This window comes from Microtus oregoni, unplaced genomic scaffold, assembly GCF_018167655.1.
Source record: "Microtus oregoni isolate MIOR12 unplaced genomic scaffold, Mior012 000233F_ref0000075, whole genome shotgun sequence".
NCBI lineage: Eukaryota > Metazoa > Chordata > Mammalia > Rodentia > Cricetidae > Microtus > Microtus oregoni.
In genome coordinates this window covers 35,878-59,770 of record NW_024544900.1, presented here as the reverse complement: position 1 = coordinate 59,770, position 23,893 = coordinate 35,878, and the positions used below count along the sequence as shown (strand labels likewise).

Below are 23,893 nucleotides of genomic sequence, written 5' to 3'. Positions count from 1 at the left end.
CTGTTGACATCTACTCTTATTTCCCCTTTAACCCCAGTTCTGGGACTGCTGCCTGTGCAAGTGGGTTCAAAGCCTTTTCCTGGAAGGGTAAACCTATCTGCAGTGACTCTTCAATTTATGAACCCCTCTTCATCCCCAGAAGGTTGAGCTGTCTCTGGGCATGCATTTTCCCCGTTCTCGTTTGCCTCTCCTTTTCCCTGTTGTCCTAAGAACAATTATTTTGGGGCTGATAACTTTTTAGTTACTCATGTCCACACCTGATGATAGATGAAGGAAGCTTATATTGTATAAGTGAACCATTTATACCATTCTATTAGAGCTGTAAACAGAAAAGAGCTGTAGCCAGCCCTATTATTAGTACAGGCAGGAGGGAGGCAGGAGGCAGTGAGTCCCAGGGGCACTAACCATGTCTCTCAGCAGGTATCAGTGCTGTCCCTGTGCTGAGGGCTGGGGATACCCTCAAAATGCTTAAGATTAGAGATGAAAGGACTCAGGTAACCAGAATATGAGGCTACACAGCTTAGAAGGGAGGCCAGGAGGCTTCATGAAGAAACTGGCATCCCACTGGACTGTGACAGACAGGCTAGCTACAGGGTTAGTTTCACTTTAGCCCAGAAGAACCTGCAAAGCAGAGTAAATTTAATAACTGCCTCAAGACAAAATAGTGAGAGATTTCTGCATAGGTCCCAACCAAGTATTTTAAGCTAAGAAATGGACTATCACTGGGCAGTGTGGTGCACTCCTTTAATCTCAGCACTTGAGAGGCAGAGGCAGGCAGATTTCTGAGTTTGAGGCCAGCCTGGTCTACAGATTAGGTTCCAGGACAGCCAAAGCTACAGAGAAAATCCTGTCACAAAAAGCCAAAAAGAAAAGAGAAGGAATGGACTGTCCTTCTTTGCCTTGAAACAGGAGAAGGAAGACACACACACTCAGGCAACTTCTTTTTCATTACATTCTTAAAAAATAAAGTTCAGTGTCTCATTTCTGTCCTGTGGCCAGTGTCCTCCTCTGTGGTTATTGGGTTAGAGATGTTTCCGGCTACAATCCTGTCACTGTAGGGTACGTTGGTATCCACTTTAGAATGTAGTTCTCAATTATTGTTCTTCTCCGCTCTCTCCACTCCACCCTCTAGTGCTGACTCCTTTCTGGACCAGGCACAGTATAAGCTGTTTCTTACTTTATGGCAATAGCCAATGTTTAGAATCCCTTGCAGTTGGGTCAGAGCTGGAGAAAGTAGAGGAGATATAGTGGGTACCAACCTCTTTCCCAACCCCCCCCTCACCCCAGCATTCTTCTCTTTTCTGTCTGTAGAACTCTGCTGTCACTTGGGTGTTTATTTTCACACATAGCCCTAAGGTGGCCACACTGGCATGCTTGTTCTCACACCCCTCCCCCACTGCTGAAAGCCCCACTAATTCAAGGTTGTGGATTAGGTTCTCTCCCTCCAACTGAGAGTGACACAGCTTCTGAGCCTTGGGATGCCTGCAAGTTACTGTAATTAGCAAATACTCAGTGTTTTCGTCTTGGTGACTGATAAAGAACCCTCCTGTGAGCATTGGCCTCAGATCTCTAGCTGCAGAGTTGGAAATTGAGCTGCACAGTAAACAGCTGACATAACAGAAACACAATGATCCCCATTAAATGTCTTTCCACCAATAGGAGCTCCCAGGATAATTGACTTTTCAGCAGGAATTACTGGCTCAAACAAAATCATTGGGCATTAGGGCAACCTACTGCACCCTTTGAAAGGGGTTCAAATGTAACTGTCTGGTTTTGCTGACCTAACAGGCATATTCATCTTGATTATTCATTGTGCTAGTTGCCACCAGATGATACTAGATTTCTGGTGACTATAATTACAATGTGGGGTTGAATAACAGAAAAGAAAAAAAGAAAGAAAAAGAAAAAACTATTTTTTTTTCTACTTGGTTATTGACTTGAAAGGACACTAGTAACAGTGTCTGCCTCTGGATCTGATTGTGCACTGTCCAGTTCCTGACCAAGCACTTTTTTACACACATCTTTCACTAGATAAGTGGGAAAACAATTTGTCATAATCTGTTTCATTTCATCTGACAAGGTGTTACTTCTGTATCAGACTTACTCACCGTGCTGTTGCTGCTGTGAGGAGGAAGTGGGTCTCCATCTTAGAGCCAGCTTCTAGTAACGAAAGCAAAGTATAGCCTTAAACTAGAGCTCAATAATGGCCTCTTGCTTTCAGGCAAAGGGGTGTAGGGTGTGCATATGGGTGCAGAGTAGAAGTCGCCCAGGCTATCATTTCATGGTTTTAGAACAAGATTCCTGTGCAGTTGAAAAGTGTTCTTCCAAGAAATCTCTTCTCCTAGCCCCCTTGGCTTCTCCAGCACTTCCACACTCTGCTAGCAGGGTGGTGCACCTGTGTGTGCCTGTGGTCCAGGAGAAGGGAGGAGCGGGTGTGTCATAGCTCAAGGTATCTAGTTGCATCCACTAGGACAGAGTGAACAGAAAACTACACTGGAAGATTTCATACTTGCCACTGCACAGAGGTGCTTGCACTATCTCTATGGTATGCATGTTTGTGTATTTGGAAGAGATTTTTAGTTCAAAGAACAAATTGATCACTTCCAGGCTGTGTGGTATTGTGCTGAGGTAGAAAGAAAATAGTAAGATTGATTTTCTATCAAGGAATGTTCCTTCTGATGGAGATGACATAATTTTGAAAGACTGAAATTCTGAACTAGCAGCAGACAGAGACAGTTTCTGGGGTTCTTAATGCAACCGGGTGAAGGGTGGGTTTCCTATAGAAGAGGTAAAGAGGCGTTTGCTGAATGAAGAACATAAACACAGGCTCCTTCCCCTTCCCTCCCACTCCACTGAATAACATTGCTTTGATCTAACCAAAGCTTGGGTTTTGTTTGTTTTGTTTTTTAATTTCCTAATGAAAATTGCCTTTTGTGCCTAGTCTGCACCTCAGGCATAGTCTCAGGCTGTGGTGGCCTCCAGTCACTGGGCATTGTTCCTGGTGGTAGGCTGGGTTGAAAGACTAAAGTTTGAAGGGAGAATGGTTCTTTGAAACCCACCCACCAACCAGCCATATTTTGAAGCCATCTTCAAAAGCGAAACAGGAAATTCATGAAAAGATAGTAGAGGGTCCTGAATAGGCTTTTCTAGTGAGCAGGAGGGCAGGGATGCTGAGGGTGGTCATCTTTGCCTGAATGATGGTCTTGCTCTTTCACTCATGATTCCCATTCCCCTCTCAATTTTGTGTTTTGTCCCCTTCAGAATGGTGCTTTGGCCTGGAGCGATGATACTGATGGAGGCCGGGGAAGAGAGATCTCTCGAGATTTTGCCAAGGTCTGTAATGTCTTTTTGATAAAGATAGAAGCAGTTCTGCAGTGGGCTGTGCCTTTCCCCTAAACACAGAGATGTGAGTGGCAAATGAGTCACATCTGTAGTTACTCAGATGTCTGTAGGAGCTCTGGGGTAACACCTACAGTGAGATGGGATGTTTCATTGTGGTTTTCTCTTGGGGTCTGGCCTGCAGCTGTATGAACTGGACGGTGACCCTGAAAGGAAAGAATTTCTGGATGACCTCTTTGTCTTTATGCAGAAGAGGGGTAAGTGTGTTGCCTCACATTGTCCCGACTAAGTGCTTGCAGAGTGGCTGCTGTGCTACTGCTGCCTGTCCTCCTTCACTCCGCCTTGTCCAAGGGTTATTTAAATAATTGACAGCCAGATTGAAGGGAGCAGAGAGGACCTTAGCAAAAGATAGATTTGGCCCTGCCTTATTTTTGTCTCTCTTCCAATTAACTAGTCTCTGGAGACATATCAAATTTAAATATGTTTTTATTGTAGCCTTATAGCTGCCACAGGTTTCATTTAGTTAAGCATGTGGCATGTACTGTTGGCGTAGTTAGTCCCACGTAGACTGAGAAAAGGTAAGTAAAAGCATAGAGACCCCTCTGCTTGTTTTGGAGGGTGTGAAATGTTCTATGAAAAGGAAGGGCCAACATTACCTATTGGATCTCTTTGACATAGTTGGGATAATCCTGCAAATTAACTGCTGAGTACATAGACATCCAGTTATAATCCACTTCTCAGTTCTTTGTCCTCCTCCCTCCACACTACCCCCTATAGCTGGCTCCACTCTGGACCAGGTCGTGACTGACTCTTGAGCCCAATGACTCAACTTCCTGGCTTTATATCCTGTCACTGCAATGGGTTCACCAGCTAGGTCAGGCCTCAGGAAGCATGGCCAGGACTTCAGCCACTCTGGACCCTTAACAATTTATGTAGCTCCATGTTCATCACCCTCAAGATATAGCCACCATCATCCCCTTCACTAGAAACCTTCTAAATCTGATCACACATTCCTTGAGATATGTTAGCAACTTTATTAAGATCTGGGAATGACTTTTTTTCTTTGTTCTAGGTTGCGCTTTGATGGCAGCTAAATATTATTGAATACACAGCTCATTTTCTCTCCCTCTCCCCACTTCTTTTCCTTACTTCTCTTCCCCCTCTCTCCCTCCACTCTCTCCCCTGCTTCTCCCTTTTTACTCCTTTTTCTAAGCCTATGCCTTCAGTGTAGTGAGCACTCACTACTGATATGCTTTAAAAGGCGGTAGGAAGGTTAGAGGCTTTGTTCCTCTGTCTCCAAGCCTATCAGAGCAGTATTCACAGCCCTAATTAGTTTACCCCTCCAACAGTTATCTGGAGCTGGTTGGTATGTGTGAGTAGAAAACAAAAATATAGCCCTGAATGATGATGTGACTGGCAGCAGGGAAACTCCCAGTGCCCTAAGAGAGAGAAATCCACTTAATACTTTGGCCTCGCCTTCCAATTACCTTTTAATTATTTACAAGCTCCACAAGGCCAGCTGGTGCAAAGGCAGGAGCTGATCCTGTCTCAGAGGGGCTGCCATAGCAATATAGATTTGAATCAGCAGTGGAGCTCTACTGCCTTAGTTTCTACTTCATTGTCTTTCTCTCTTCCCAGAAGGGTTTTTTTTTTTAAAAAAAAAAAAAAGAAAGAAAGAAAGAAAGTATAAGCTAGATCAGCCTAGTCATGGGTAAGATTGCTAATTGTTTACTCCTTCAAGTTTCCTTTAGACTTGCGGCTCCTGGGGGACAGTCACTTGTCATACCTCTATCTCTGGAACCAGGCGGGTGGTGCTTAGGATGTTTGCTGTCTGAGCATCTTGTTGGTTCTCCTGACTCAGCCTGCCCTGCAGGTGACTGAGCTGCTTGGAGCTTGGTGTAGCTCTGCTTCATTTCCCTAGCAATGCTGTAGTTTAGGTTAGTAGAAGGATGCAGTCTTCATGGCCTTGCTGTCCAGGGGCTGCCAGCTAGTCATCCAGCATGTTTTTGCGTGATGGCAGCTGTGGATGATGTTGGTCTATAGCTCTTTGGGTCTGTCTTCAGCACTTTTGCTAGATATTTCACCATTTGCTGGTATCACCAAAAGAGTAAAGATAACTCAGTCTTCTGCTTGTTGGTAACTCTAGGCAGATTTTCTTTGCCTTAGCAGCTGTTGACTTGAGGGACTGGATTATCATTTTTTGTGGAAGTACACTTGTTGTACACTGAAGAATATTAGCAGTATCCTTGGCCTCTTCCTAGTAAATTTCAATATTAAAGCTCAGTCGTGATATTGAAATGTCTCTAGAAGCCAGATGTGGGGCATATACCTATAATTGCTCCACTTGCAGGGGTGGAAGTAGTCGAGGCCAGCCTCAGCTACATGGTTTATTGGAAGCCATTCTGGGCTACAAGAAATGCCTCTAGATATTGTAAACGGCCTTTGGGGGAAAATTGCTCTCTAGAAAGAGCTACTGCCATATGATTAGAAAGAGTAAGTAGAAAGTTTTCTCCACAGGAGGGAAAACGCCATGAAAATCATCTTTCCTCATTTTAGGGTCAGCTTTTGTCAGGCAGTGTGTCTCAAGCTCCCCACTCACCTCCTGCTTGAGAGTATGAAGAGAGCTCCAGGAGTCCACACCGCACTGGAGCACAGAGACAGTCTCTGAGACCAACCCAGTTCCTCCTTTCTGAAACACTGTTAGCTGCTAGTCTCGGTTGAGTGGGGTTCCCATGAGACCACACTGGAGCACAGAGACAGTCTCTGAGACTGATCCAGGACCTCCTTCCTGGAACACTGTTAGCTGCTAGTCTAGTATGAGTGGGGTTCCCATGAGCTGGGAAGCAAGTTACACCTTTACTGGTGAGAGGCATGTTGTCTGTTCTTACTTATCACTCTTCAGAGTGGAATATGTAGGGTGTTCAAAGTGTAGGTCTCCTGAGCTGGGATCTCAGCAGCAATTGATTCCACCAGACCTATTGTATAAACTGAATTTTAAAGTCCTGGTCATGCTCCCCTGGGCTAGGAGCTGGGCTGGGCAGCTTCCTTATAGCAAGCACCTCAGAGGAAGTAGACAGGGTTCTGAGGGAGGCAGCACACAGCAGGCTGCCCCAAATGACTGCAGCTGCAGGTGATAAAAACAGCCATCATGTGGGAAGGGGCACAGGTTGTAACTGCTGCTTTGTGCTGTCTCCCGCCTGTTAACACATTTGGGTGAATTGACTGCAACAGATGGGCCTTTCAGCCTTTGGCCTTTAGTTTCTAGACCCAGCTCAGTTACTTGCACCCTGGTGGCCCCTCCCCTCCCAATAGGTCAGTCTGTCAGGAGAGGAGCCTAAAATCACAGTGGGCTGAGCTCCTGCTGGCCTAAGGAAATGAGGCCCTTGGAGACGGAAAAGGCTGTGGATTGTGCAAAAGCCAGGCAAACATCCACCCTTCTCCAGGATCTTAAGCAAAGTCTTCTCTTTGGCCGCACTTTCCTTATCTGTAAGATGTCAAATGTTCACTTAGTCAGTATGGAAGCTTGTGTTCTACTTCCAGGATCGCTCTGCTAAGCTCCCTTAGGGAGAAAGAAGAGGAGAAGCTCTGCAGCACTCTAGTAAAATAATGCTATAAAGAGACCCCAGGGTTCTCTAAGACCAACTCTTTCTTCCCTTTTGTGGACTGAAGCTAAGTTGAATTACACACATTTTGTTGCATTAAGAGTCTCTTTTCCAAGCAGAATATTGTTCTCAGAATGATTAGATTTCAGAGCTCCAGTGTCCTTTTCTTCTGCATATATATGCCAAGGTGTGTGTGTGTGTGTGTGTGTGTGTGTTGCCAAAAATAAAGCCAAATAGTAAATAAAATTGCCTGCCAGTTTAACTCACTGTGGATAGCTTGAGCTCTCATTCTCTTATACAATGCACATTTAGTTTCCCACTGCCCAAGGGGAGGGGTAATTTGTAAGTGTGATGAGCAAAGGGCATGTATAGGTAGTTGCATTTCCACTTCAGTGAGAAAGAAAAACTCTTTCCTGAGAGGAAAAACAAAAGTGTGAGCTCTGGTGGCAGTGGTTGTAGTGGTGGAGTAATTTTACAGTTATTTTTAATATTATCCTGTACACTTTGCAGAACATTTTCAATCTAGTATGTGATACTTTGCCACCAAGAGCTTCAGCTCTGTGGGATAGAAAGAGCAGAAGTTAAACTGTGACTTACCCAAATCTGGAGAGCGGACTTAGCATTTGGTCTCCTAAGTCCTAGGCCAGTGCTTGAGAGACTCGTCCCTAACACCAGCAGCCCCATGACTTACTTGTAGGGACTCGGGCAAACCTTGTGCCTCCTGTAGCAGAGGGTACCCACCACTTCACTGGCCACTGTCTAGTAGAGGATTTGCTTAACACAGAATAGAATGTTGTGTGCAAGGGGAAGTCTCATGCCCAGGTCAGTCGTGTCTCTTGGAAGGACAAGTGTGACAGCTCAGCAGTCTGCTGTTTGCTGAGGCAGGATGAGAGGGAGTGGACTCAGAAGAAACTCCCAGAATCCCCTCTAGCTAGTTATCCTATCTGTCTCCACGTCCCTACTCCCACTCTTGACATGTTAGGATAAGCAACTGCATGGTCACAAGGAAGACATCTTTTGTCAAGACCTCACTCAGAGATCTGCCCTCACGCCAGTTCTGTCACAGCTACAAACTGGCCTTGGTTTTTCCCCAGTGGATTGTTAGATCTGTTTTTGATGTGCATATACAAAGAATTTACTGTGGGAAAAGAGCTTGGTCTGCCTCAAAGTGCAATTTGAGTGTTTTTCCTTCTGTTGTGTGCTTATCATCCATCAGGCAAGGAAATGTTCCTGACTTATATTGCTTTGCCTTTTGGTGGGGGTGGTTTCTCTGTGCTCTGGTGTCTTGCTGTCAGTGCTCTGTGCCCTGGACACCCTTTCTAATAGACTAAGATGTTGTCTGTCAGATGCAGTGGGTTTGGAAGCTTTGTCTTCAAAGCTACCCACAAGTGAGAGCCTGAAATGCAAGTCTGTGATACTCTCAGGGTTAGTCTTTGAATTCGAGCCTTTTCTCTCCCCCAGGTGATCTAGCTGCTGTTGCTAAGTGCACTGTTTTTCTTCCTCCCATCTCTAATTGTCATTTAATACCATATACTTCCTCAGCCATCCGTAATAATGGGAAAAGGAGTTTGGTTTTTCAATAGTACAATTAATTTGAATTCCTCACTTTTATTAAATTCACCTTCTTTCCCCTTCAGAATCTTGCCTTGGTGAATTAGCGCATGGCAAAATTCAGTTATTTAGAGTACTCTGTGCCCTCTGTTGTAGTATAAGTCAGCGTTTTAGAGGTTGGCCTAAGGAAAGCCTGAGCTGAGGTTTTGGCCCACTTAAACCATTAGGACAAGGTGAGGATCTGTGATGGCAGAAGAAGCAGATAACGGTATATGTCCTAGCCTGGCTACTATCCTTCTCCTCTGAACTTTGGCAAGATGTGATCCACCAACAAACAAATAGGAGGACTACAGCCTACCTCCTTCAAACTCTTTGTTAACCTTTGACCTCAGGGATTTGTGAATGCTGAGCTCGCACTCTGCTGTATGGTTATAACTGTGACTTTATTATTAACCACAGCAGAATATAGTGTCACCTAAAGCAATTAGCTTCCCAGGTTGTGGAGCAGCCAGAATCTTACTCCTTTCTGAAGGAAGTGTAAATGTGAGTAATAAGTCTTGTCTGGGTCAGACAGTGTAATACCACACAACCGTAAGAATGAATACTGCTGGCACACCCAGGGTGATTCTAACAGACTTAATGTGGAACAAAAGCATTTTGCTATGTATGATCCATTTATATAAAGTTCAAGAAAATGCACATCAGAATGATGGACCCCGCCAGCACTGGTGGGAGGGCGAATGGATGTTATTAGGAAGAAAGGGTTTTGAGAGAAAGTGGAAATGTTTCATGTTCTGACCTGAGGGTTAATTCCATGGGTGCTTGTGAAAAATCCTTTGTCTACTCAGATTAGCGTTCTACACCATGTGTAAGTTACAGATCATTGCTGTGTGCATTTGGAGGCAGAGGGCTGAAGTATATTGGTCATTCTAATAATGGATATAATGGATATTGGCACGTCCTTCCTTTTGCCTTTCCTTGTGGAACAACATGGCACAGACTGCTGCAGACTGCTAGGCATTGCTACCCAAGCTCCTATTGGGAGATATGGGCATCATAAACTGGTCAGAGGAAGAAATCACCAGTTATTTCCCCTGTTCCTGAGGGGCAGGCCAAGGATTAATATACAGAGGAATGGCGGGGATGCCAGCTTGCCTGCCTGTATGCATGCATGCCTGCCTGTACACATTCCCGGTCTTACATGGATTTTAACTCCTCTATACACGCTGGTTGGCTGTCTTGACAGTCAGGCTATGGGCGTGATTAATGACCTTTTCGAAGCCAGGAAGAAAGCAGACAAGGATCGCTGGCAGGGCCACACCCTGGGTCCTGGGCCCTCACCCCTGACCACTAGGCAGGAAAGCACCCTTTGAGTCTCTTTGCCCAGATTGTTGCTGGTCTTCCTTGGAACCGGCCATTCTCTGTGATGGAAGAAAGGGGTTTCCCCTCAGCATTCTCCTAGACTCCCATCTTTGTGTCTAGAGCCAGAGGCAGCTGTCTCTATTGCCTTTCCCTACTCTAGTATGTCTGTACAACCTAAGTGATACAGAGGGTGCCAGGCCAGAGAGCGCTTCTGCCCAGCCATTTCTACATTGGAAGCCCCTGCTGACAGCTCTAGCCTATTAGTACTTGTGTCCAGCAGCATTCCCACCAACAAGGGTTAAAGCCCCAGGAGTCTCAAAGGCTTTGCTTGGGTCCCTAGCCCTCATAAAAGCCTTTTACATCCGTCCCTGGGGCTGCCTTAGGCTCCCTGGCTGAAATCTGATAAGGGCCCTCTTTGTTGCAACTGTCAGTCTCCTTTATTGAGGAGGGAACTAGAGACCAGTGGCATTTCTTGGGGTACAGATAAGGCCCTGGATTCCTGTCAGAATGAGCATGATTAATTACCCTCAATCCTAGCTCATGCTTTGATAGCAGTGACTGACAGTCTGCAGGCTTCCTTGTCAAGTGCCCCCCCCCAGACACCCCCTCCCCCACTAGAGTAGGGATGGTCTCCTGCAGGGCCAACACAGCCACCCACAGACTTCTTTTCCATGGGTGTTTGTCTCCTTGCAGAAGCTCTGCAGCTCTTTGCATGCCCCTCTCATCAGACTTTGTTGGTATAGAGAAGGATCTAACAGCCTAGAGAGCAGCCAGAGACCCTTTCCCCTTCTCCAGAACTCTGGGGAAGCAGCCATTGCTTGTGGACATGAACTTCCTAGACCAGATCTTAAGTCTCACAGTCGACTTTCAAAAGAGAGAAGTCCTGATTAACCATTTCAAGGTCATTTGACAGCATTAGTCCCTAACTCAGGCAGGCTTCTAAAACCAAGCCTCCACTTTAAATAATACTCACAAGTACCAATTTTTATTTTAATTTTTGACTCATGCATTCTTTTTTTTTTTTTTTTTTTCGAGACAGGGTTTCTCTGTGGTTTTGGAGCCTGTCCTGGAACTAGCTCTTGTAGACCAGGTTGGTCTCGAACTCACAGAGATCTGCCTGCCTCTGCCTCCTGAGTGCTGGGATTAAAGGCATGCGCCACCACCGCCCAGCCTGACTCATGCATTCTTAAGCCTTTAAAACTGAACGTCATCTAAATGACATTCTTCATTTCTGTCCTGCAAGTTAATGTTAGCTTGACACAAACTAGAGTCTCCAGAGAGGAGAGAGCCTTAATTGAGAAAATACCTCCATAAGATCGGGCTATAAGCAAACCTGTAGGGCATTTTCTCATCAGTGAGTAATGGAAGAGAGCCCAGCCCGCTGTGGGTGAGGACACTCCTGGGCTGGTGGTCCTGGATTCTATAAGAAAGTAGGCTGAGCAAGACAGTAAGCAGCTCTTCTCCCGCCCCTGGTCAGCTTCCATCTCCAGGTTCCTGCCAGGGTTGAGTTCTTGCCTTGGCTTCCCTCAGTGGACTGTGGTTTAGGATTATGTAAGCCAAATAAACCTTTTCCTCTCCAAGTTGCTTTTGGTCATGGTGTTCATCACAGCAATAGAAACCTTAACCAAGACAACTTTACAGATGAAATTGTGGCCTGCATCTGCTATCTCCTATGTATACACACACACACACACACACACACACACACCTGATTTTGACCCAGTCCCTTAACAGACCTCCCTCTGTTTTCATAGTAGCATCTCCTTTTGGACAAAGGAAAAAAAAAAAAAAAACCGGCTTCCAGATCCACTTAGTGCAAAGCAAACTGCTAAGAAACCAGCCTGAGGACTCCAATTGGTTCTCCTGTTTGCCAGGAAAAATCCAAGGCTAGGCAGGTTTTTGTGTCTAGTTTATCTGGATAATGTAAGGAAAGCACACTGTTTCTGAGAGTGCTCAGGAGCCATCCTGCTCTGGGAGCCATGTTAACACTCTAACAGAGGCTTAGCCTCAAACCAGACAGACAGTACCAGTCCTCTTGTGGACTCTACCAGCAGCCTCCCCTGGAATAGGAGCTGATGGAGTGAAGGAAAGCAGAACCGTGGCTTTCTCTGCACATAGCTGCAGTCTCTGGTGTGAGATGTTTACCAGGGGTGTCTGCTTTCCCTGCAGGGGAGCTGGGTGAAGTTCCTAGTGAAGGTATAGCTTTGACTTCAAATACTGCTCTGGCCTTCTTACCTTCTCAGGTCTGTTTTCTTCCCTAAGCAGTTCCCAGCAATACCTAATCATTCTGCAATAGTATTGCCCTTCATAGACCTCCAGTGGCCAGTGCCTTGCCTAGTGACTATTTCACATGAACGTGAAAATCCTTCCTGAAAAACTGCTTGCAGATATTATGAACTACAATAGAGTCTGTCATGGCTAGTATCGATACTCACTTTCAGTCAGAAAACAAGATAAACCAGGAGGTGGTTACACACACCTTTAATCCCAGCAGAAGCAGGTGGATCTCCTTGAGTTCGAGGCCAACCTGGTTTACAGAGCGAGTTCCAGGACAACCAGGGATACACAGAGAAACCCTGTCTCAAACCGACAACAACAAAGAGGGGGAGGAAAGGGGAGAGAAAGAGAGAACAGGATAAATAGCCTGGCACCTTCATCTTGCACACCTGACTTGTCTCTAGATGAATGATGACCATTTCTTTGGAAGTTGTATTAATGTTAAAATGATCCAGAAGAAAATAGTGTTGTTCAGATACGGTGATCTGAAATGTATTTAGCTCTCCACTGACCTTCTAAAGAACAGTGCATCTCTAGATGGTAAACCCTGCTATGCTGGTTAAGTGCTCAGCTACAGATGACCCATGTATTCCATACCCAGCTATCTTCTCTCGGCACTTTCCCTCCCCACTCCTCCCACTGATGGACTAACAGTTGCTTTGCCTTGCCGGCGCCCTACCTCTGCATGCATTCTTCTCCTGCTAGTCTTCGTAACCGGGAGCCAGAGCAAAGGCCTTGCTCATTCTGAGCTTCTATTCCCCAGGCTCTTGAGTAATGACTGCGATCCAAATGACCCAGGGCAGGACCTGAGAGGGGGACAGCCTCTTCAGGCTTCTTACTGTTAGACATTCAAATGGGTCTAGTGATGAATCTCATTGAGTGGGTCTCATGTTGTCCCAGGATGGCTTATGTAGTAGAAAATGAACTCTGGATCCTCCTGCTTCTACCTCCCAAGTGCTGGAATTACAGCCATGTACTCCATCACTCCCAGAAAGAAACACTATTGTTTAGTCTGCCTAATATGCTGATTTTGTTACAATAATATTAGAGCATGAAGGAAAAATAGTTCCTGCTTTTACAGATTTAATAGTCCTGAGAAACCATTTGAGTAGATGAAACAATGAGAGCAGTTGCTGAATTTGGAAGGGTATCACAGAAATCAGGAGAGGGAAAGAATCTATGAGACCTGGAGGAGTTAGAAAGTTCTCCCAGGGCTGGAGAGATGGCACTAACTGTTCTTCCAGAGGACTCGGGTTCAATTCCCGGCACCCACAAGGCAGCTCACAGCTGTCTGTAACTTCAGTTTCAATGAATAAGATTCCCTCACACAGAAATACACACAAGCAAATAACTAATGCACATAAAAATAAATCATTTTTTAAAATCTCAAGAGAAAGTTCTCGCTTGGTGCAGTGGATGCTGAAGAACGGACAGCATGGAAACTTGAGCTGAGATAAGTCATGTCAGACAGGAGGAGGGGTAGTAGAGGCAAAAGTGGGCTTGACTTGAGGGTGATGTTGAGAAGGCTCAGGTGACTGGAGTGGGAGCAGTGACTGGGGTTTGCTGAAAATAGACAATTTTTTGTGGAGTATTGGTGAATGTGGATCATATGACCTAGTGGTGTGAGGTGGATAAGCCATGAGACTTTGTAGACTTTTAAATGAGCAAGTGAGGGGCCGGAGAGATGGTTCAGCAGTTAAGAGCACTGGCTGCTCTTCCAGAGAACCTGGGTTCAGTTCCCAGCACCCACATGGCAGCTCACAATTATCTGTAGTTCCAGTTCCAGGGCATCTGATACCCTCACATGCAGGCAAGATACCAGTGTACATAAAATAAGAATAAATAGATTATTTTTAAAAATAAGCTAGTAAAATACCTAATAAGAGTAGAGGTGATCTGGCCACAGCGTGCAGACCATAGGTGTGAATCCAGGCTGCTGTGAGCGAGCCAATGACCTGGCCCAGATTGGTGGCCCAGGCCAAAAAGGAAAGATACTTGTGAGAGGTACCTCGGAGAAAGAGGCAGTGGGATCTCCCAACAACCTGAAAGTGGGTGATGAGCACAGCCGGGACTGATGTGGAAGTCCCTGCCTAACTTGTAAGGACTGCAGAAGTGCTTGGAAAGAAAGGGCAGAGAGGGGACAAGGGAGCCAGGTTAAGGAGATGAAGGTGAGGTCAGTGTGCACGTCTCTTACTTTGAAGTGACAAGTCGTTCACATGAAGATACCTTGAAGTTTCTGGAGGATAGGCCTCCAAGAGAAGACAGTACCAACTCTGAACTGCACAACTCTACCATCTCAGGCATTTTGTCTTTGTGGCAGGAATGGATTTGCTGTTGAGAACAGCACAGTGCTCCACCTGGAGCTGTGAGAATTTGGGGGGTAGGTCAGGAATATGATATTTTCTGTATTAATTTGTTTGGGTTTCCTTTGTCTTTTTATTTATATATTTAAAGACAGTGGTCGGTAGTCTTTGTAGCAGAGACTAGCCTTGAACTTGAGATTCTCTTATCACAGGCTTCTCAGTACTTGGAGTTAAAGGCATATATCACTTTCCTTGGGTTACCTATGCATTCTTGGTTGTGAGCCTGGCTCTCAACAGCTTAACCATCTCTCCAGCCCTTACCTACACATTTTTAAACATAACTTCATGACCTTTCCCAAACGGGTCTGAAAACAGCTCTCTGGTCAAGACAAAGGTCTTGAAAGTCCAATGGCCTCCCCATTCACACAAAAGAGGTCTTGTCCTACCAGGGTAATCCCCATAGCTGTGTTCACACTGGTTTCTCTTCAGAAATGGGGACCTGGTAGAGGCATTCCTGAGGATGATACACAAAATATTCTTTGGCCTCCACATAGACAAATACAGATAATTTTTTTTTAATTTTTATTTATTTTGAGACAGTCTTACCATGTAACCCTAAATGGACTGGAACTCTCTTTGCAGACCATGCTGGCCTTGAACTCACAGATCACAGAGATCCACCCCCTTTTCCCTCGTAGGTGCTAAGATTATAGACCTGTGCCACCATGCCCATATATTTTATTATTTTATGTGTGTAGGTATTTTGCTGTATGTGTCTGTGTATCATGTGCATGCAATTCTAACAGAGGCCAAAAGAGGGTATCAGATCCCCTGGGACTAGAATTATAGATGGTTGTGAGCCTCCATGTAGATGTTGGGAATCCAACCCAGGGCCTCTGGAAGAACAGCCAATGCTCTTAACTGCTGAGCCACCTTTTCAGCTCCCACATAAGATATTTTTTAGGGTGGGGTAGGAAGCCCTTTATTCCATTCTCCTGTTTGGATTATCTGAAACAGCTGATGAATGGGCCATGTTGTCCTGTCTCAGAAGGCCAGCACTTGGGAGACTGAGGTAGGAGGGTTTTACATTGAAGCCAGCCTGGTCAACTTTGCTAGACCCTGCTCCCAAAAATGTTATTCCTGGTGAGACTGATGTTCAGCTGAAGGGTAAAGTATCAGCACTGGAAAAGAGCAGCCTCTGTTCATGCTGCTTTGCCACTATAAGGCAACTCAATAAGATGGGGGCAGGGAAGGGGTGGGGCAGGAGCAGCAGTCCATGTACAGTAAGAGGAGTTTGCCATCAAAAGGCAACAAGTCTCATTCGCTGCCCCGGATGCTGACCCTTCCCTGTGGAATTCTCCCCTCTGACCTCCAGATCATTAATCCCGAGGCTGCCAAATGACAGTCATCCATCACGCCTCCTGACGAGCATCCCAGCCTTCTGTGAAAGGACCTGGGCCCCTCCCTCACTCCTGTCCCCTGGTGCTCATTAGTAGCCCTTCCTGCCCAGTGCCAGGTTTCCTAATCAAGTCCCCGGCTCCCTCTCACTTCCCCTCTGGGCCAGTGGGCGGAAGCTGCTCTGACCCTCCCTCTTTCAGAGGCCAGGGAGGAGGTGGAGTGATTACTGAGTGGGAAAAGAATTGTTGAGTGGCTTTTTATTCCCTGAGAGACCTTTATGTCCAGTATCTACTTTGACTTGTCTAGTCATAAGAGAAAAAGAAAACAGTTTCTCCATCCTGTCTCAGGAGAGAAGGCAGGCAGTCTGCCTAGGAGCATGTTTTCTTAACTGATCTTAGTACTAACAAAAATGTAAGCAGGTGGATGGTCGGCAGGGCCTGGGCAGAAATTGACTCCAAAGGCTCCAGGAATGTAAGTTGCCAAACTATTAGAAATCATCTGAGATTGTACTTCTGACAACAAACAAAACACCCTCTAAATTCATCTAGATCAGAAAGGCTAAGGAACTTGCTTCAGACCACACACACACACCAACCCCCAAGTTGGGCCTGTCCTACTTATTTTGGACAGAACTGGCATTGAGTCTAATTGTGTCATGTCTAGGGCGTTAGAGTCAGAGCACACTTCTGAGAGTCACAAGCTTTGTGTACAGCCTACTAATGGTGTGTACAGATTTGATGCCTTCTTGCTCAGCATGACTAACACAGCCTCTGTCTTGTTGGACAATCACAGGCACTCCTATCAACCGGATTCCCATAATGGCCAAGCAGATCCTGGACCTGTATATGCTATATAAACTGGTCACAGAGAAGGGGGGCTTGGTGGAGATAATCAACAAGAAAATCTGGAGGGAGATCACCAAAGGCCTGAACCTGCCCACGTCCATCACCAGTGCTGCCTTCACTCTCAGGACCCAGTGAGTAGCCGTAGCTGAAAAGGAAACCGAGCACATATTAGGTTGTTTAGGCCCGAGTTGAGGAAGGGAAGAAAGGACTTAGATTCCTGAAACAGTGAGGAGCCTTTGAGGTGAATCCCTCAGACCTGAAGAGATGTCCTCACCATGATTATTGTATGTCAATATTTTATTATTCTGTGTGATTTAAACCTCATAATCAGCCCTGGCAAATAGATCCATTCCCATTTTGTAGATTATAAAAACAACCCTGTGCTAATCCATTTAGCCAATGCCATACTGGGCCAGTAGACCTGAAATTCAGACTTGGGCTTCTGTCCCTACATTCTACACTTTGTCCAGTGGCCCCTCTTACCCTATATTCAGCCTCGGGTCAGTCCAGCCTCATTTGGTCGCTGACCTGTTTTGTTACTGATTGACTAGTTACAAGGGTTGACAGAAACAGTAAATCCAAGAGTAGCCATTTAGAATGAAAGCCAAAGTGGAAAATATTCTTCTGGAATGTTCTAGCTTCTCTGTGAAAGAACAGTTGACATATCTGTCAGGTATCATGCCCTGGCCTTTATTGAAAGATGGTAAGGGCCAGGCTGCAGTGATGACACACAACTTTAATCCCAGCACTCAGGGGGCAGAGGCAGATGGATCTCTGAGTTTAAGGCCAGTCTGGTGTACAGAGTAGATTCCAAGAAAGCTAGGGCTGTTACACAGAGAAACCCTGTCTCAAAAGAGAGAGAGAGGAGGGAGGGAGGGAGGGAGGGAAGATTGTAAGTTTTGGGGGCCAGAAAGAAAGCTCAGCAGGTAGCTGCTTGCTGCCATACCTGCCTACCTGTGTTCAGTACCTAGAGCCCAATCCTCATTGTAGAAGAAGAGGACTCCTGCAAGTTGTTCTCTGGCCTCCATACCAGCACCAAGGCATGCATGCGCTCATGCCCATAATGTGTGCACACACATGCACACAAAATAAGTAAATGTAAAAAGAAAGAAAGGCTTTTATACATCAGGACTATTCTAGCAGAAATAGCTGTAATTAGAATGTTAGTGTATGGGGGAAAGAATGGATCCTTGGGACAGATGAAACATACAAAGAAGGGCAGCCCTCCTGGGTCCCATCCAGTGGGAAGATTTGCTCCTTAAAGGCATTCCAAAGGTATAGAGGCCAGTGGAAAAGATTTTAGCTAAGGCCTTAAGGTTCCTTTTATGACTGATGCTTCAGATTCAAGCAGTGTGTATATCTGAGTAGCACTAGAGAAGCCTGAAGGAATGTGTCCAGTGAGCCCAGACTTTCTTTTTATTTCTGCTGTACAGGCCACACTCTAGCTCTTGCCTGATCAAGGCTGCTTCCAAAGACACATCAGCTTAAACTAGATAGTCTCTGGTACTGTGTTTTATATATTATTCTTCCTCCCTCTGTAGGTACATGAAGTATCTATATGCCTATGAGTGTGAGAAGAAAGCCTTGAGCTCCCCAGCTGAACTACAGGCTGCCATTGATGGCAATCGTCGGGAAGGTCGGAGGCCCAGCTATAGCTCCTCCCTCTTTGGCTATTCTCCTGCCACTGCTGCTGCTGCTGCTGCCGCCGCCGCTGCTGCTGCTAGTGCTGCCACTGCTGGGGCCCCTGCCCTTCTATCGCCTCCCAAGATCCGATTCTCTATCCTTGGACTTGGCTCCAGCAGTGGTACCAATGCCAGTAGCCCTCGGATATCCCCAGCATCTACTCTCAGGAAAGGTGAGCAGGGCCTTTGGAGGAGGGAAGGGATGGAGAAAGGAAGCCCAGTTTCCCTTTGTCCAGGAGGGGCATTGAGGTGGAGGGGTAAGTCACTGTGGATTCAGTCTAGCTCTGTTTCCTTCTCAGGTGATGGAGTCCCAGTGACAGCAGTGCCTGTGCCAAATCGCCTGGCTGTGCCTGGGACTTTGGCAGGCCAGCAGGCTGGCAACCGGACAGGCACACTGGAGCAGCTACGGGAGCGTCTAGAATCAGGGGAGCCCCCTGAGAAGAAGACATCAAGGTTGTCGGAGGAGGAGCAGCGCCTGGTGCAGCAGGCCTTCCAGCGCAACCTCTTGAGCATGGCACGGCAGCTCCCCATGAAGATCAGGATCAATGGCAGGGGTAAGCATCAGTGTGTAACTCCGTCTTTCATAATGCCTGCCACACCCCAGCTCCACTCAAGGCCCTGAGGCTGGGTGGCTGTAATATGTCCTGACCTCCTGGCCTAGGAAACGTCCTCTCCAATCATCCTTCCATTGCCTTCACTGCCCTAGAAGACTCTAGAGGCCGGAAGAGAACCACTGGAGGTTCTGTACCCACCAAGATCTCACCATCCTGATGTTTTCTAGGTCAGAAGTTGCTTCCAGCAGTGAAGTCCTTGTACTCTAACAAAAAGGAAAGTGGTTATTCACAGAGGAGACAGATGTTGTGCTTCCCCCACCCTTCCTAGCCTCTTGCTCTGTCTAAATTACAGGGTTTGCGTCCATCCCATCCACTTTACCTGATGCAGGCTGTGGTCAGGTCTGTCCTTCCTGAGAAATAGCAGAGACACCAGTGACCTCAGAAATAAGAAAAGAAGTAGGCAATATAAGTTTAGCAGTACGTTTGACATTTTCCCTTTTCCCCTCTTCATTTTTCTAATTTTCCACCTTTTTTTCCTAAAATACACATTCCATTTCCCTCATTCTTCTCCCAGCTCTCCCATTCAAGCCCTCTTTCTATGCCCTTGTTGCTGTGGCTCTCTGTCAGCAAACATGGGCAGTTGTGTGCTGGGAAGAGAGGCAGCTGTGAAAGAAGCCTTTGAGATTCCCAAGCAGCCCTCCTGTATGATTGGAAGAGGGGACCATTTAGAGACCAGTGGAAGAAGGCAACTCACGTGGAAGAATGCTTGACTCTGTAGAGGGAAGGCAAAGGTCAGAGCCAGGCAGACGTCCTGTGTGCCAGCTGCCCCAGAGGGCAGGGAAGGCAAGGTGCTAGAGGCAAAAGATCCTTCTCCAGAGAACCTACAGTTCAGATGGATCAGGGGCAGGAGGAAGCCAGGGCTAATTTCCGGAGCTGATGTACAGTGGGAACCCAGTTGGGGTTGGCCTGCTCTTCCTTCACTCTGAGAGTCCGGGAATAACTTGGCAGCAGCTGGTGAGCCTGGTTCTGCTGCCAGACCTATGACGAGAGGTAGTTGAGACAGCTACTAGTGAGTGTTAGACCACAGACCAACTTGACTAAGCAGCACCAGAGGACAGCAGGAAGCTTGACCAGGTCTTCTGTCTCTGATTCCACAGAAGACAGAGCAGAGACTTCTGCTGCAGCACTGAACCTGACTACAAGCAGCATTGGAAGCATCAATATGTCTGTGGATATTGATGGCACCACCTATGCAGGTAGGCCCTGGAGCTGCGGGGAGACCCATGCTAGCTGCCAGTCACAGTGCAGCTTCCCAGCTTGCCCTGTCTTGCTCTCTCAGATACCTTGGGGCACGTGCTGTGGGGTGTGTGCATGTGTGCGTGTGTGCGTGCGTGCGCGTGCGTGTGTGCGTGCGTGTGTGTGTGTGTGTGTGTGTGTGTTAGGAATGGAGATGTCCTTTTTCATTGAATCAAGATTCCTAAGATACACAGGTCCTGGACTATAGGTGCATAGATTGATAAGATGGCCAGTCTTCTTCAACAGTGATAGGAACCCTTCCAGTCAGTGGCTGGCTTGTTGAAGATGTCATTTAGCATGAGGGTTTATTTATCAACAATCCTATATACACTTTTCAGAATATTATGAGCTAGGTCACCATTTACCATGCATAGTCTTCCAGAGAGCAAGACTCCTTTCCCTGACTCATTAATGGTCTTTGTTTGTTTGTTTGTTTTGTTGGTTTTTTTTTTTTTTGTATGTGTTTTGAGGTAGGGGAGTAGTGAGACAGGGTTTCTCTGTGTAGCTCTGGCTGTCCCTGGAACTTACTCTATAGATGAGGCTGACCTTAAACTCAGATCCTGAGTGCTAGGATTAAAGGCTTGCACCACCATGCCCAGATCCATATCTTCTTTTAAAAAGTACTTTATTATTTTTTGTGCATGAGTGTTTCATCCATCTGCATGTATGTCTGTACACTATGTGGATGCTGGGAATCTAACCCAAGTCCTCAGGGAGAGCAGCCACTGCTCTTAATTGCTGATCTATCACTCCAACCCCATCCCCTGTCTTAAATAAACTAAGGACTATGATACTCATGTAGCTAGGTATAGTAGCATATATATGCAGCTCCAGCACTCAGATGACTAAGACAGTCACATCATGAGTTCAAGGCCAGACTACTACAGAATGAGACCCTGTCAAAACTAAATATATACCAGCAGTGAATCTGAGTGTTGCAGAAGCAGCCTTGACCCTGGGGGGCCTTGCTGTTTTTCAATTATATCTTTTTTTTTTTTTTTTTTTTTTTTGAGACAGGGTTTTTCTGTGTTGCTTTGGAAGCCTATCCTGGAACTAGTTCTTGTAGACCAGGCTGGCCTCAAACTCACAGAGATACACCTGCTCTGCCTCTCGAGTGCTGGGATTAAAGGTGTCCGCCACCACCACCCGGCTCCCTGTAGTATTTTTGTAGGTGGTTGGGTTTGCATCTGTATCTTTCAAAGTCAACATAGAGTTCACATAGGCAACAGACCCAACCCTGAATCCCTGGCTATTCCATTTGTTTAAGATACAGACTTGGGTGCAAGCTCAGGCTGGGTGACATCTGCCTGTTTTTACCAGGGCATAGGGTATGTTGGCTGCCTGGTGAGAACATCCATGTGCAGACCAGTAAAACCTTGCATTCTAACCAGTGTGTTTCCCTAGGAATAGCCCCTGGCCACCTGCCACAGCATCAGAATGCAGCCAGGAAAGGATGAATTCCTAGAAACAGCCATGCCACTGTGGCTTGCCAGTCTCTTGTGTTGTCCTGGTACCCTGTGCCCATTCATGATATGGCTTGGGACATCTGGGCCTAGTTTGAGTCCTGAAGAAAACAGGAACTGGGAGTTATGACTAGATCTCGATATCCTCTTGTCATTTTCCTAGGACGAAGAAGTGGGTAACTTTCTCCTTTGCTCTCAGAAAAAGTCAGGAGTTGAGGCTCCCAACACTCTGACAAAATGCGCCTCTCACCTGTCTTGACCCTGTCTGCTATTCTGCTCCAAGCTTTCTCAGTGGGGATGTGGTGTCCAGGAACCTCAGGTGGTTCTGAGACTCAAGGCTACCATCTTCCATTAACTCCCTTCTGCATGCTGCTTCTCACGCCTGTGCTTGCTGCCTCTGCTAGGCCAACTCCTCTGCAGGGTTCCTAGGACTTGAGCATCCTCATTCTCTGACCTTCCAGGGAGCATTCTGAGTTCCAAATGTCTTGGTGTCCTTCTCCTGCTTAAAACTTTCAGGGCTGGGGGCTGGAGAGATGGCTCAGAGGTTAAGAGCATTGCCTGCTCTTCCAGAGGTCCTGAGTTCAATTCCCAGCAACCATTTGTAATAGGGTCTGGTGCCCTCTTCTGGCCTGCAAGTATACATGGAAGGAATGCTGTATACATAATAAATAAATAAATATTTAAAAAAAAAAACTTCAGAGCCTCCAAATGGGTTCCCATAGCTATTCAAGGCCCCACCCACCTTTTTAGCTCCTTACTCTACTGCTGCCTAAACCACTAGCCCCAGTGGCATAACCTCTCATGTTGCTTTGTCTCAGGTTCCCTGGTCACCATCTCTTCAGTTTGCTGCTTTTTCTCTTTCAAGGAATCTAGACACATACTTTCCACCAAAACCTTTTCTGGGCTGTACTTGTGTTCCTTTCTCTAAAACCCTTATGATGTCCCCAACAGCAGAGTTACATCAGGCTCAGAACATTTATGTCATTCTAGCAAAGACACTGGTTACATGCCTGTCCTTCAGCAGCGTATGACCTTTTGATGGCAGGACAATTGTCTGGGCTTCCACTGACAGCTGGAGCATGGTAGGAGAATGGAGCACACAGGGTTAGGCCAACAGTCATGCCTTGTTTAATTGAACTGAGCCCATACTGCTTTTCCTCCCACCCCAGGTGTGCTATTTGCCCAGAAACCAGTGGTCCACCTCATTGCAGGCTCTGCTCCCCAGAGCATTGGCAGCGGCACCAGCAGCACCAGCACCAGCTCTCACTGCTCACCAAGTCCTACCTCATCCCGGGGCACCCCCAGTGCAGAGCCCTCGACCAGCTGGTCCCTCTGATGAGCAGCACCCAGCACCCATTCCCTACTCTCCTGCAGAGAATAAGGGAGATTGATGCACAGAATTTACCTCATCTCATGGAGCCCACATCAGATACCATCTGGCCAGATGTTGAATTTGGAAGTGTTCGTCTGTTCAGGCTCCATTCAGGTTCTGCTGTACTCTGGGGACAAGGAGAGACTTGGGGAGGGGGGCAGGGGCAGGACAGAGCAGCGTTGTCCAATCAGGGATTGTCCTGGAGAAGTGAGTGGGGTATCTGAGCATCCAGCTTCCCCAGGGTTCCCAACCACTCCCCATCCCAGAGCAGTGTATCGACAATCTGTAAGGCGACATGGGGCTGGAGGCTTTTCATTTCCCTTCCCCTTAATTTATTTCCCTTCTGCTGCCTTCTGCCTTCACCCCAGGATCACCAATCTCTTAGTCTGCCCAGTCCCCCAGTATGTAAGTCCCATTTGGGGCTTTAGGAGCAGAAGCTTGTCTTCCTTGCTCTAATCTTTTGAGCATGGGATGGGGTGGGCCTTCCCAGTCCTCCTTGCTTACTGCTTGATTCTTTGGGCATGAGTCTCTCAATCCAAGTCTTAACTTCAGTCCTCAGGGCCCTGGAATATTCCCTTTGTTGTTCTAAGAAAAAAAAACTGTGAGGGCAAGCTTCAGGTTCAGGGCCTCTGCACATGAAAAGGAGGAAGGCCCTGGGACCTACCTGACAAGACTCCATTTAATCCCTAAACCTCAGCTCCCTGCCTGCCCATGTTGGCCAGCTCTCCCAAGATACCACTTGTCTCTGGCCCCTTCTGTCGTCTCTTGGGGCCATTTCAGCCCTACCAGCCCCAGACATGCTGATGTCAGGCTCACAGAAATACCTCAGATTTGTAATTGTTGATATTT

General features: G+C 46.6%; 1 protein-coding gene across 1 annotated transcript in view; it reads left to right on the top strand.

Annotated features, from left to right (window-relative positions):
- Arid3b (AT-rich interaction domain 3B) overlaps positions 1 to 23,183 on the top strand; it is a 46,604-nt gene extending 23,421 nt beyond the window's left edge. The window contains exons 3-9 of the mRNA XM_041647778.1: positions 3,262 to 3,333; positions 3,524 to 3,596; positions 16,625 to 16,808; positions 18,219 to 18,532; positions 18,659 to 18,913; positions 20,071 to 20,169; positions 22,842 to 23,183. Coding sequence (XP_041503712.1) covers positions 3,262 to 3,333; positions 3,524 to 3,596; positions 16,625 to 16,808; positions 18,219 to 18,532; positions 18,659 to 18,913; positions 20,071 to 20,169; positions 22,842 to 23,008 — 1,164 coding nt within the window. The 3' untranslated portion in view covers positions 23,009 to 23,183. The remainder of the gene's footprint in view (positions 1 to 3,261; positions 3,334 to 3,523; positions 3,597 to 16,624; positions 16,809 to 18,218; positions 18,533 to 18,658; positions 18,914 to 20,070; positions 20,170 to 22,841) is intronic.
- Positions 23,184 to 23,893: the final 710 nt, after the last annotated feature.